Consider the following 13,550-nt stretch of genomic DNA (forward strand, 5'->3'; position numbering starts at 1 on the left):
TGAAAGCAGAACTAGGGGGCATAGCCTCAAAATAAGGGGAAGTAGATTTAGGACTGAGTTTAGGAGGAACTTCTTCACCCAAAGGGTTGTGAATCTATGGAATTCCTTGCCCAGTGAAGCAGTAGAGGCTCCTTCATTAAATGTTTTTAAGATAAAGATAGATAGATTTTTGAAGAATAAAGCGATTAAGGCTTATGGTGTTCGGGCCGGAAAGTGGAGCTGAGTCCACAAAAGATCAGCCATGATCTCATTGAATGGTGGAGCAGGCTCGAGGGGCCAGATGGCCTACTCCTGCTCCTAGTTCTTATGTTCTTATGTTCTTATAACCTGACTAGATATTTCATAGGTCTTATCTTGACATTGTTTGGTGTACAATTTCTATGAGGCCGCATTGCCCAATTAAGAGGATCCAATCTCTTAAATAAACAAATCGAACAGGTACAGACTCATTTTTGTCAATGGAACCCTATAAAAATGCAAGACAAACTAAGACGCCAGGGGAACACCGAAACAGTGGAGGGGGAGGAGAGGGAGGGTGGGGTTATCCGACAAAGTGGGGGGGGGGTTATTCCTATGTAAATAGATGATGATGTTGCGGGGAAAATTTGCATACGTCCGCTGCGGTCACTCTAACTTGAAGGTGTACCTGTGCAAGAGACCCTAGCTGTTCAAGTGAAGACAAGCATCCAGCAGAGGGCAGTAGAGCAGAGCTGCTGATTGGCTGTTGCAGGGAAAATTTGCATACGTCCGGTGCAGTCACTCTAACTTGAAGGTGTACCTGTGCAAGAGACCCTAGCTGTTCAAGTGAAGACAAGCATCCAGCAGAGGGCAGTAGAGCAGAGCTGCTGATTGGCTGTTGCAGGGAAAATATGCATACGTCCGGTGCGGTTACTCTAACTTGAAGGTGTACCTGTGCAAGAGACCCTAGCTGTTCAAGTGAAGACAAGCATCCAGCAGAGGGCAGTAGAGCAGAGATGCTGATTGGCTGTTGTGGGGGAAATTTGCATATGTCCGGTGCGGTCACTCTAACTTGAAGGTGGTTTGTTGCGGGGCTGTTGTCAAGTGAAACTTGAACCCGAAACACTTCTTCAGTGTTTCCCCCCCTACCCACTCCTCTAACCAAAAAAAAAAACAACCGCTGTAAAGATGAAGAGGAAGGCTCGAGGGCAGGTAGAAGTAGAAAGAAGTTGAACCGTGACGTCACAGCCTGCAGGTAAGGGATTGGCTGGTGACTGGTAAGTAGTTTTCTTTTATTTTCCCTCAGGTGTTATCGTGCGGGGTGCAGAGGTTGCTGAGTGAGTGCTTGCTGAGAAGGGGAATGAATAACAGGTAAGCTCTTTCTTTCTTTTTCTTTTTTTATCTAGAGGGGGTGGCAGGGAAGGTAGTGCAATGTTCCTCCTGCAGAATGTTTGAGGTGAGGGACGCCGTCAGTGTCCCTGCTGATTTAATCTGTGGGAAGTGCACCCATCTCCAGCTCCTCAGAAACCGCATTAGGGAACAGGAGCTGGTGCTGGATGAACTTCGGATCATTCGGGAGGCAGAGGTGATCAGAGATAGAAGCTTCAGGGATTTGTTACTCCGAAGAATAAAGATAGATGGGTGACAGTGAGAGGGGCTGGGAGGAAGCAGTCAGTACAGGGATCCCCTGTGGTCCTTCCCCTTAGTAACAAGTATACTGCTTTGGATACTGTTGGGGGGGGGATCTTACCAGGGGTAAGCCATGGGGTACAGGTCTCTGGCACAGAGTCTGTCCCTGTTGCTCAGAAGGGCAGGGGGGAGAGGAGCAGAGCATTAGTCATTTGAGACTCCATAGTTAGGGGGATAGATAGGGGATTCTGTGGGAACGAGAGAGACTCGCGGTTGGTGTGTTGCCTCCCAGGTGCCAGGGTTCGTGATGTCTCGGATCGTGTTTTCGGGATCCTTAAGGGGAGGAGGAGCAGCCCCAAGTCGTGGTCCACATAGGTACCAATGACATAGGTAGGAAAAGGGATAGGGATGTAAGGCAGGAATTCAGCGAGCTAGGGTGGAAACTTAGATCTAGGACAAACAGAGTTATTATCTCTGGGTTGTTACCCATGCCACGTGCTAGCGAGACGAGGATTAGGGAGAGAGAGGAGTTGAACATGTGGCTACAGGGATGGTGCAGGAGGGAGGGTTTCAGATTTCCTGATAATTGGCGCTCATTCTGGGGTCGGTGGGACCTCCACAAATGGGATGGTCTACACCTGGAACAGAGGGGTACCAATATCCGGGGGGGGGGGGGGGGGGGGAAATTTGCTAATGCTCTTCGGGAGGGTTTAAACTAGTTCAGCAGGGACTTTGGAACCTGAATTGTAGCTCCAGTATACAGGAGGTTGAGAGTAATGAGATCATGAGTAAGGTTTCAAAGTTGCAGGAGTGTACCGGCAGGCAGGAAGGTGGTTTAAAGTGTGTCTTCTTCAATGCCAGGAGCATCCGGAATAAGGTGGGTGAACATGCGGCATGGGTTGGTACATGGGACTTCGATGTTGTGGCCATTTCAGAGACATGGATAGAGCAGGGACAGGAATGGATTGGATTGGATTTGTTCATTGTCACGTGTACCGAGGTACAGTGAAAAGTATTTTTCTGCGAGCAGCTCAACAGATCATTAAGTATATGAGAAGAAAAGGGAATAAAAGAAAATACATAATAGGGCAACACAACATATATAATGTAACTACATAAGCACTGGCATCGGATGAAGCATACAGGGTGTAGTGTTAATGAGGTCAGTCCATAAGAGGGTAATTTAGGAGTCTGGTAACAGTGGGGAAGAAGCTGTTTTTGAGTCTGTTCGTGCGTGTTCTCAGACTTCTGTATCTCCTGCCCGATGGAAGAAGTTGGAAGAGAGAGTAAGCCGGGTGGGAGGGATCTTTGATTATGCTGCCCGCTTTCCCCAGGCAGTGGGAGGTGTAGATGGAGTCAATGGATGGGAGGCAGGTTTGTGTGATGGACTGGGCGGTGTTCACAACTCTCTGAAGTTGTTGCAGGTGCTCTGGTTGTTGCAGGTGCCGGGGTTTAGATATTTCAGTAAGCTCAGGGAAGGCGGTAAAAGAGGGGGAGGGGTGGCATTGTTAGTCAAGGACAGTATTACGGTGGCAGAAGGGACGTTTGATGAGGACTCGTCTACTGAGGTAGTATGGGCTGAGGTTAGAAACAGGAAAGGAGAGGTCACCCTGTTAGGGGTTTTCTATAGACCTCCGAAAAGTTCCAGAGATGTAGATGAAAGGATGCAAAGATGCTTCGGGATAGGAGTGAAAGAAACAGGGTAGTAGTTATGGGGGACTTTAACTTTCCAAATATTGACTGGAAACGCTATAGTCCGAGTACTTTAGATGGGTCCGTTTTTGTCCAATGTGTGCAGGAGGGTTTCCTGACACAGTATGTAGATAGGCCAACGAGAGGCGAGGCCATTTTGGATTTGGTACTGGGTAATGAACCAGGACAGGTGTTAGATTTGGAGGTAGGTGAGCACTTTGGTGATAGTGACCACAATTCGATTACATTTACTTTAGTGATGGAAAGGGATAGGTATATACCGCAGGGCAAGAGTTATATCTGGGGGAAAGACAATTATGATGCGATGAGGCAAGACTTAGGATGCATCGGATGGAGAGGAAAACTGCAGGGGATGGGCACAATGGAAATGTGGAGCTTGTTCAAGGAACAGCTCCTGCGTGTCCTTGATAAGTATGTACCTGTCAGGCAGGGAGGAAGTGGTCGAGCGAGGGCACCGTGGTTTACTAAAGCAGCCGAAACACTTGTCAAGAGGAAGAAGGAGGTTTATGTAAAGATGAGACATGAAGGTTCAGTTAGGGCGCTCGGGAGTTACAAGTTAGCTAGGAAGGACCTTAAGAGAGAGCTAAGAAGAGCCAGGAGGGGACATGAGAAGTCTTTGGCAGGTAGGATCAAGGATAACCCTAAAGCTTTCTATAGATATGTCAGGAATAAAAGATTGACGAGGGTAAGAGTAGGGCCAGTCAAGGACAGTAGCGGGAAGTTGTGCGTGGAGTCCGAGGAGATAGGAGAGGTGCTAAATGAATATTTTTCATCAGTATTCACACAGGAAAAAGATAATGTTGTCGAGGAGAATACTGAGATTCAGGCTACTAGACTAGAAGGGCTTGAGGTTCATAAGGAGGAGGTGTTAGCAATACTGGAAAGTGTGAAAATAGATAAGTCCCCTGGGCCGGATGGGATTTATCCTAGGATTCTCTGGGAAGCTAGGGAGGAGATTCCTGAGCCTTTGGCTTTGATCTTTAAGTCATCTTTGTCTACAGGAATAGTGCCAGAAGACTGGAGGATAGCAAATGTTGTCCCCTTGTTCAAGAAGGGACGTAGAGACAACCCCGGTAACTATAGACCAGTGAGCCTTACTTCTGTTGTGGGCAAAATCTTGGAAAGGTTTATAAGAGATAGGATGTATAATCATCTGGAAAGGAATAATTTGATTAGAGATAGTCAACATGGTTTTGTGAAGGGTAGGTCATGCCTCACAAACCTTATTGAGTTCTTTGAGAAGGTGACCAAACAGGTGGATGAGGGTAAAGCAGTTGATGTGGTGTATATGGATTTCAGTAAAGCGTTTGATAAGGTTCCCCACGGTAGGCTACTGCAGAAAATACGGAGGCATGGGATTCAGGGTGATTTAGCAGTTTGGATCAGAAATTGGCTAGCTGGAAGTAGACAAAGGGTGGTGGTTGATGGGAAATGTTCAGACTGGAGTCCAGTTACTAGTGGTGTACCATAAGGATCTGTTTTGGGGCCACTGCTGTTTGTCATTTTTATAAATGACGTGGAGGAGGGCGTAGAAGGATGGGTGAGTAAATTTGCAGATGACACTAAAGTCGGTGGAGTTGTGGACAGTGCGGAAGGATGTTACAAGTTACAGAGGGACATAGATAAGCTGCAGCACTGGGCTGAGAGGTGGCAAATGGAGTTGAATGCAGAAAAGTGTGAGGTGATTCATTTTGGAAGGAATAACAGGAAGACAGAGTACTGGGCTAATGGTAAGATTCTTGGCAGTGTGGATGAGCAGAGAGATCTTGGTGCCCATGTACATAGATCCCTGAAAGTTGCCACCCAGGTTGAGAGGGTTGTTAAGAAGGCGTATGGTGTGTTAGCTTTTATTGGTAGAGGGATTGAGTTTCAGAGCCATGACTTCGTGTTGCAGCTGTACAAAACGCTGGTGCGGCCGCATTTGGAGTATTGCGTGCGATTCTGGTCGCCGCATTATGGGAACGATGTGGAAGCATTGGAAAGGGTGCAGAGGAGATTTACCAGAATGTTGCCTGGTATGCAGGGAAGATCTTATGAGGAAAGGCTGAGGGACTTGAGGCTGTTTTCGTTAGAGAGAAGGTTAAGAGGTGACTTAATTGAGACATACAAGATGATCAGAGGATTGGTTAGGGTGGACAGTGAGAGCCTTTTTCCTCGGATGGTGATGTCTAGCACGAGGGGACATAGCTTTAAATTGAGGGGAGATAGATATAGGACAGATGTCAGAGGTAGGTTCTTTACTCAGAGAGTAGTAAGGGCATGGATTGCCCTGCCTGAAACAGTAGTGGACTCACCAACACTAAGGGCATTCAAATGGTCATTGGATAGACATATGGATGATAAGGGAATAGTGTAAATGGGTTTTAGAGTGGTTTCACAGGTCGGCGCAACATCGAGGGCCGAAGGGCCTGTACTGCGCTGTAATGTTCTATGTTCTATGATCTCTTTCTGCAAACTCTATAAAAACTACAAAAATCTCAATAATCTTTTAAAAAATTTATGTCAATGGAATATTGCTAAATGTTATACCTGGTTTGCATTTAGAATGAGCAATTCCATCTTAGATAATAAAAATTATGGTTTAATTAAGTCAATATTTAAAGTTATGCAGCTAGGAAATCACAGTTGAAATGAGGGGAGAAATGGTGCAAACATGATGGGCTGTATGACCTCCTACACTGGAACATTTCTGTGATTTTTGTGATATCTTGGGGCTAAGGTATTATAACTGAAGGAATGACTTTCCGTAATTGTGGAACTTTATAACTTCCAAAAAGGGGAGGTAATGCTGTGTATTAGTGGCATATTCTGTAAAGTAAACATTGGTGATAGGATTTCCTCAGGAATTATTTTCCCCCACTTATAAAGTGCATCTGGTCACTGGCACCCTCTTGACGCACAGTCCGATTCACTTAGGAGACATAAGGCATGCAGGCAGCTGGAAAAAATCTTTGTCTTTAAATAAAGAACATTAGATGACCTACCTGGTATTTCTACTTGACGTACAGATAGAATTTTTAATATGAAAATAGGTATCCAACAAAGAGCATCTGTGAAGACGATGAAGAAGAAACGCTTGGCAATGGTCACTTCCTTTTTAATGTGGTTACTGATTTCTGTTGCCATTGTACTCGTGTGATGAATATTGTAAAACATACTCCCATAGGAAAATACTATCACTATGAAAGCGACAAGGTTTAGACCTGCAAAAACAAAACAAAATTTTACAAATAAATATATATATAATAATAAACATTTTTTTCATAATTGCCTTTTTCAATCTTCGAATTCCTGACATGATATTTTTATATTCAATGTAACAAGCCTGGAAACAACTAGATTGTTGAAGCCTTGAAGTTAAGAAAAAATTCTTACTTCCTGTAGGCTTTTGATACTTGAAACAATTGTAAAAAGCACCAAAAGGTGAACATTTACAACAACAATCAGAAGAAATCTATCAGCAAATAACCTGCAAGTAATTGCTGAACCCTTTTAGTCACACAGGTTCAGTGTCTTTTCCGCTGATTAATGCATGTTCTATTGTGCAAGTTGGCGAGAGCATTGAGCTTCAAACTGCGCTGGTGGTGTCAGATCAGCTGTGCATGCTGATTGATATCATGATCTCCCTGCTCTGCATATTTCTAAGGACAGCACGGTAGCACAAGTGGATAGCACTGTGGCTACACAGCACCAGGGTCCCAGGTTCGATTCCCTGCTCGGTCACTGTCTGTGCAGAGTCTGTACGTTCTCCCCGTGTCTGCGTGGGTTTCCTCCGGGTGCTCCGGTTTCCTTCCACAGTCCAAAGACATGCAGGTTAGCTGGATTGGCCATGCTAAATTGCCATTAGTGTACAAAAATGTTAGGAGGGGTTATTGGGTTATGGGGATAGGGTGGAAGTGAGGGCTTAAGTGGGTCGGTGCAGACTCAATGGGCCGAATGGCCTCCTTCTGCACTGTATGTTCTATGTATCTATGTAATGGATGTTAACTTCACTCACGCTAACGTCCATGCCAAAATGGCTTCTGGCGTGCTTTGCACCAGATGCATGTACTTGCGTGCATCAGATGACATTTTGGAACCTTAAGGGCACTCGCAGAACTCAGCTTGTCACCCAAAGACTCTGGAATGCCCTTTATTATCACAGATTCAGAATGTGGATGTTATGCAATTGAACAATAGACCGGCAGTTAAAAAGAGCACATCTGGGGGAGTCTCAGGGTTAGCCAGGGAAATACAGTCCATTCCACCCTGAATAAGGGCTTGGGGAACTCATGCTGCTAGGAGTAGGTGTAAGTTTCTCTGAACGTTACTATGGAAAGATAATTGATCCCAGATGGTATTAATTGCCCCCTCCAAAAATCTGGAAAAGGATAGAGGAGGCATATTTATATTGTGCCTTTCAGGTGTACTTTATAAATAATAAATTCATCTTTACGTGTAGTCAATGTTATTATGTAGGCAATCACAGCAGCCAATTTGTACACAGCAAAGTCCCAAAACACCACTTACGTAAATGACTAGTTATTTTTTCTGATTGAGTGTTATGTAGTGGCTCGGATAAATTGAGAATTTTCCTGTACTTCTTCAAATAGTGTCATGGAATCTTTCATTGGGCCAACGTGATCAGTCACATTCCATAAATAGATATCAAAATATACATGAACTTCCTTATGCATATAAATATGCTAAAACTCTCTCCTGCAGTTCATTGATAGAATCTGTTGGAGCATTTTCACAGAAAAATATTTGAAAAATCTGAATTGTAGAACAATGAGGTAAATGAGATTCGTTATCACTTTGATGTTACCTAGTGTTTGGATAAGGAGGAAAACAGGGGCTTAGGATGGGGAAAAAATAAAAATAGGGGAGGGGCAAGCTTTAAAAATTAAAAATAAGCATGAGACTTGTAGAAATAAAAGACCTTGGGCGGGATTCTCCAACCCCCCACCAGGTCGGAGAATCCCCAGGGGACGGTGCAAATCCCGCCCCGCGGCCCTGACGGCAGCTGCCGTATTCTCCGGTGCTGTTTTTCGGGTGGGGCGGGGTTCACGCCACGCAGGTCGGGGACCTTTGGCAGCGGTCCCCCGGCAATTCTCCGGGCCCCTATGGACCGAGTGGCCGCCCGTTTTTGGCCAGTCCTGCCGGCGTGGGTTACGTATGGTCCCACATGGCCGGACCTGGCAGGTAAGTCGGCTGGGGCGGTCCTCGGGGTTGGGCGGGGGATCCGACCCCGGGGGGGGGGGGGCCACCATGGTGGCCTGGCTCGCGATCGGGGCTCACCGATCTGTGGGCGGGCCTGTGCCGTGGGGGCATTCCTTCCTTCTGCGCCGGCCCTGTAGGGCTCCGCCATGGCCGGCGCGAGATCACGCCGGTCCTTGGCGCATGCACAAACTCGCGCAGTCCCTTCAGCGCCGGCTGGAGCGGCGCCAACCCGTCCGGCGTCCACCTAGCCCCAGAGACAGGTGAGAATTCCTCACCTCGGGGGCCCGTTGACGCCGGAGTCGTTGGTTCCGGTTTACCCGCCGGCGTGGGGGCTTAGTCCCTGGAAAGAAGAATCACGGCCCTTCTGTTCTTTGTAGAAAAAAAAACATTGAACTTGGGGGAGTTACAATATTTCATTTTCTATCTTTTTTCATTCCTCTTCTGAAAATACTGACTGATGCTAGGGTACAGTTACATGGGTGTTTGCAGTTCTTTGGTGCCTCATTAAAGGCCATTTGATGTGCGTGAATCTAGACGTTAAGCATGCAACTTAATGGAATGTGGGCACTTAAAAGCCAATTATCTCCTCATACTGTGTCCTACATCACAGGGCTCAATGAATAGTAACCCGGATTGGAAAACTTAACTGAGTTTTTCCTCCTGAGCCACTACAGTCCTCCCCCCCCCCCCAACTACAGTCCACCCCCCCTACAGTTAACTCCCCCACCGACAGTCCTCCCCGCTACAGCCCCCCCCCCCCCCCTCCACACACACACACTTTAGATAACGCAACAAAATCCTAAACGTTCTGTTAGGTATGCCTTTACCCATATGACTATCAATGAAGCTCTAGATTTAGTTTTCTACACAAATAAATTTGCCATCACATTTGATATTGAAATTCATAAGAGTTAGGTACAACAAATAATCGTCAAACTTACCAAGAAAAATGACAGCTGAATACGCTTGTGCTCCATCAGTCTCCAGCTGTTCTGAAAGCAGTGGAAAGCACACTCCATTTCTGCCATAGTAATTCTTAAAGAAGTCGCTATTCATCAGGGGAATGAATGCAATGACAAACCCCACAAACCAAATAAATATCAAAATAGAAACTGTCCTGCACTTTCCTGGCTTCAAGTTGCTGAATGGATAAACAATGCAGAGATACTTTTCTAAAGTCAGGAAAGATAAAAGTAATACAGACACTTCTGTTGAGAGCATTGCTAAAGATCCAGTTATCCGACATTGCATGCTGTCCATCCACATCTGAGCATGTCTATTGTACTCGCCACGGTATCTTAGGTCATATGATCCAATCACCAAAAGATATATTCCCATCAGGCAGTCTGCACCTAGAAGGAACATAAACATCAATTAGTCAATGTCATAATACCCACTCGTGTATATAATGAGATGCAGACAGGCAGTGATTGACACACAGGATGACCAGTAAGCATACAACACAGCACAGCCAATCACAGACAGGACACTACCACTATAAAGCCAGAGGGCACTCTCTTAGGACCCAGCTACTGAGACAGTCAGAGTCCACGAGCTAGCAAGTACAAACACCATGCGGTAGCTAGTAAGTCTGGTCAGGCTACTACAAGGTCACTAGTCAGGTCAGTATTGTGTCGACCCACAGCTGAGGATGTACAGCAGTTCATCTAGTTGAATAAAACAGTGTTGGATCGTCTCCTGTGTTAGACGTCTGTTTCTAACTTCCCTGCATCGAGTGCAGTCCACATCGAACCAACCTGCCTAACACATCAGTCAAGTCTGTAAAGAGACATGAATGTTCGCTGGAATAGCAGAGTGCCAGCTATAGCTCAGTTGGCAGCACTTTTGCCTCTGAGTCAGGAGGATGTGGGCTCTTGGTCCCACTCCAGGAATTGAGCATAAAAATCTAGGTTGTTACTCCAGTGTGGAAGGTAACATGGAATATGTCCCCTTCAAGGAAGACACTGCCCTCCAGTACAAAGAAACAGAAACTTGACTTGGATTTTTCAATATCTTGGATTGAAGACATTCAAACATGGTGAATTTTTTTTTTGCATGCCATCCAGCTGAACAAAAGTAAAAATGTGTTTTTAGTACTCAGTTCTCCAATCTTTCCACGGAAAACTAAAAAACAGCTCCATGAAGGAATATTTAATGATGTAACACACATGAGCTTCAAATGGGGAATTCTTCAACAAAAGTGAGTTTATCAGTTGTAATATTTGTATTTATGATTATCAGCCATTAGATTCAAATAATTATTATTAACTTAATCTACCTTCCCCTCTCTCAATAGATGACAAGTTTATGAAATGTATGTATCTCTGCATTAGCCCAATATGATTCTTTGCACATTTGGACAGCTGACGTCACCTGCTCTGTAATAGAGAATTGAAACTGAATTCAGTTTTTTCCTCTCAGGGCATCAGAGGGAGAGTCATTACTGTTGTATTCCTGTGTACCCTCTGGTGGACAGCCAAACAGTGACATTGGTAGTGTCCTGTGGAGGTTCCCCTTTTGATTGCATGTACCGGGACACCAGAAAGGGAAGGAGACAGATGCAATAAGAAAACATGTGTTACATCTAAAGCAAAACAAAAGCTGCTTTGATGATTGTGTACTTACAGCAAAGAGACATTATAGACAAGGCGTGAAGCTTGTTCTCGGATCTGATGTAAGATCTCATGCATATGACAAAGATGTTTCCAAAACATGTAATAGCAGAAACCACCCAAACGAAGACTCGGAGGAGAACGTTAGCCAGCAGGTTCTCAAAGGACGATATTCCATCTGTGTTGGGTTTGCAGCTGCGAACATGTGGAGCATAACCGCAGAATTGGAATTTCTTAAAATATCTGAAAGAAAAATTGATTTGTTAGCATTCTTGTATCAAAATCATAAGCTTCACCAGAATATGCTATGTAAAGTTCTCTGCAGTATGTATGCACAACACTTACATGTGGGATAGATTTGTAAGGGGCTGGAATATCCTGTTCCGTAGAGCCTGAAGGTCCATTCCATCCATACTGCTGTAACAATAGAAAATATCAATATCCTTACCACACATACTTATTGAATAAGCATATAATTTGCTGGAGTTATTTAAATCTATCAGCAGTAGTTTTTAATTTATACTTTATGTTCATTAAGGATATGAAAATGTTCAACCAATTTTCATGTTCTAAATCAAGATCAAACTCAGGTCAATTTCACTGTAGGTTACATGCAGGATGTATCTCCCTCCGTTCTACCCTAATCTTTGATGAGGAGCTCACTACTACACCTTTACTGACTGACAGACTGATATTTCCAATTGAATATTAACTTTGTAGCCATATTGTGGTGTGAATTCGCACCTGTCAAGGACTGGGTTGAAAGTTGCTGAACAAATGTTTCTTATGACTCTCAAAACTGGCTAAGAAGAATGAATCTCCTCATAAAGTGTAAATACAGTGTCCAGATTCACTGGAGGCCTGTGGATTTAGAAATCCATCCCTTAGCCACCTTATGTTGTGCCACCATTTTAAGGCCATTGGTTTCTTAAGTTCCTTCGTTCTAACATCGAGTATGTTAGTCTTTGGCGACTTATCTTCAGTAATACACTGTCCTGATGATATGCTCAGAATACCAGTGATGTCTTCCTGTCTTTTGACAAACTTATAATAATCCCCCTATATACTTCCTGGTATGGTATTAAGCCATTAACACCAGTTAAATCACTGCTCTGCATAAGCATAGTTGGTCTCAGCATGATGTGCAGTGGAGTTGTTACAATCAGCCTCAGCGTTTCTGGGTTAGGGAGGACGAAAAAAAACCCAGATAGGGTGTCTTGTTCCTGATCATTATCGCTGTTGTGTTTGGTCTTCTATGTCGTGCTAAGGAATCCACCAAACACGTAGACTTGTCAAAACCAGGATCTTTATTGAATCACACGTGGTAAGATAGCGTTCTGTTACAGAGCAAGTTAACATGGAGTTTCTTTGTACTCCTATGGAACTACACCTAGCACAACTGTTCACCTGTATGTCTTACTACCATCTGCTACAACCATCTGCTGATGGCCGGATGTGTACCCACGTATATGGGAGTCCCTGGTCACCTGCTGCTGTTGGAGCTCGCATACCATCCAACTATAATATTGTTTACAGGCATATTACCATAGGTCTCAGCATGATGTGTAGTAAAGTTGTTACAGTTAGCCTCAGTGCTTCTGGGTTAGGGAGGACTGTAAAAAAAACCAGACAGGGTGCCTTGTTCCTGTTCACTATCACATGACATCTTCTGGAGCATATAGATACTTTGGTGATTTCAGGTTCAGGTATGAACAACAGCCAGTTGCTGTCTGGATTTATACGTGAAGAATGGGAACTTGGACAAAGTATTCAAATGCAAGTTGGCATCCATTGAACCACGTCCCGTGTGAGTCTCCAGTTGCATTCAGCAGCAACTGGAGGGAGAGAAAAAGCAGCTTTAGTTTAGCTCTTTTTAATTCTTTCTCTGAAGCATGGTTTCCCAATAAATCTACATATTGTGTAGAAATCAATGCATCGAAATTTGGAAAATCTATTCTCTGTAAACTGACCCCAGACTGACACTTAAAGTTGAAAATCTCAAAACGAAGCCTCAAGGTGCCTCCTCAAAACATAGAAACAAATACAAAGTAGCTCTTTAGGCTGAATGTGTGGCTTCAGGGGGCATTTTATGGTGCATTGGGGTCCTGAAATTCTGCATGTATCTACCAATTCCCTGCCATCACTCTGGATACAAGCAGCTGGCAATTTCCCTGGAGGCTCTACCAGGCTCATGCTGGAGATATTTGATGAGCACAAAATTCACAAAAAAGATGAGAACAATTACTTTTATTAACAGCAAAAATTACAATACTAAGGTGAGTATCAAAATATCCATATTGCGAAGGTCTTGGAAGAACTTACAGTGACTTTAATTTCTCCAGGTAATCAAATTGATCTGCATGAATCTGCTTTATGATATTGAAAGAAATATTCCTGCAATGACAGCAAATGGAAACCAGTTATCTTTTTCAGGTC

General features: G+C 44.4%; 1 protein-coding gene across 1 annotated transcript in view; it reads right to left on the bottom strand.

Annotated features, from left to right (window-relative positions):
- Positions 1-13,550, bottom strand: part of rxfp1 (relaxin family peptide receptor 1) — a 231,763-nt gene that overhangs the window by 16,392 nt on the left and 201,821 nt on the right. The window contains exons 13-17 of the mRNA XM_072495784.1: positions 13,437-13,508; positions 11,460-11,531; positions 11,128-11,357; positions 9,444-9,854; positions 6,285-6,503 (exon numbers count right to left, since the gene is read on the bottom strand). Coding sequence (XP_072351885.1) covers positions 6,285-6,503; positions 9,444-9,854; positions 11,128-11,357; positions 11,460-11,531; positions 13,437-13,508 — 1,004 coding nt within the window. The remainder of the gene's footprint in view (positions 1-6,284; positions 6,504-9,443; positions 9,855-11,127; positions 11,358-11,459; positions 11,532-13,436; positions 13,509-13,550) is intronic.

This window comes from Scyliorhinus torazame, chromosome 3, assembly GCF_047496885.1.
Source record: "Scyliorhinus torazame isolate Kashiwa2021f chromosome 3, sScyTor2.1, whole genome shotgun sequence".
Taxonomy (NCBI): Eukaryota; Metazoa; Chordata; class Chondrichthyes; order Carcharhiniformes; family Scyliorhinidae; genus Scyliorhinus; species Scyliorhinus torazame.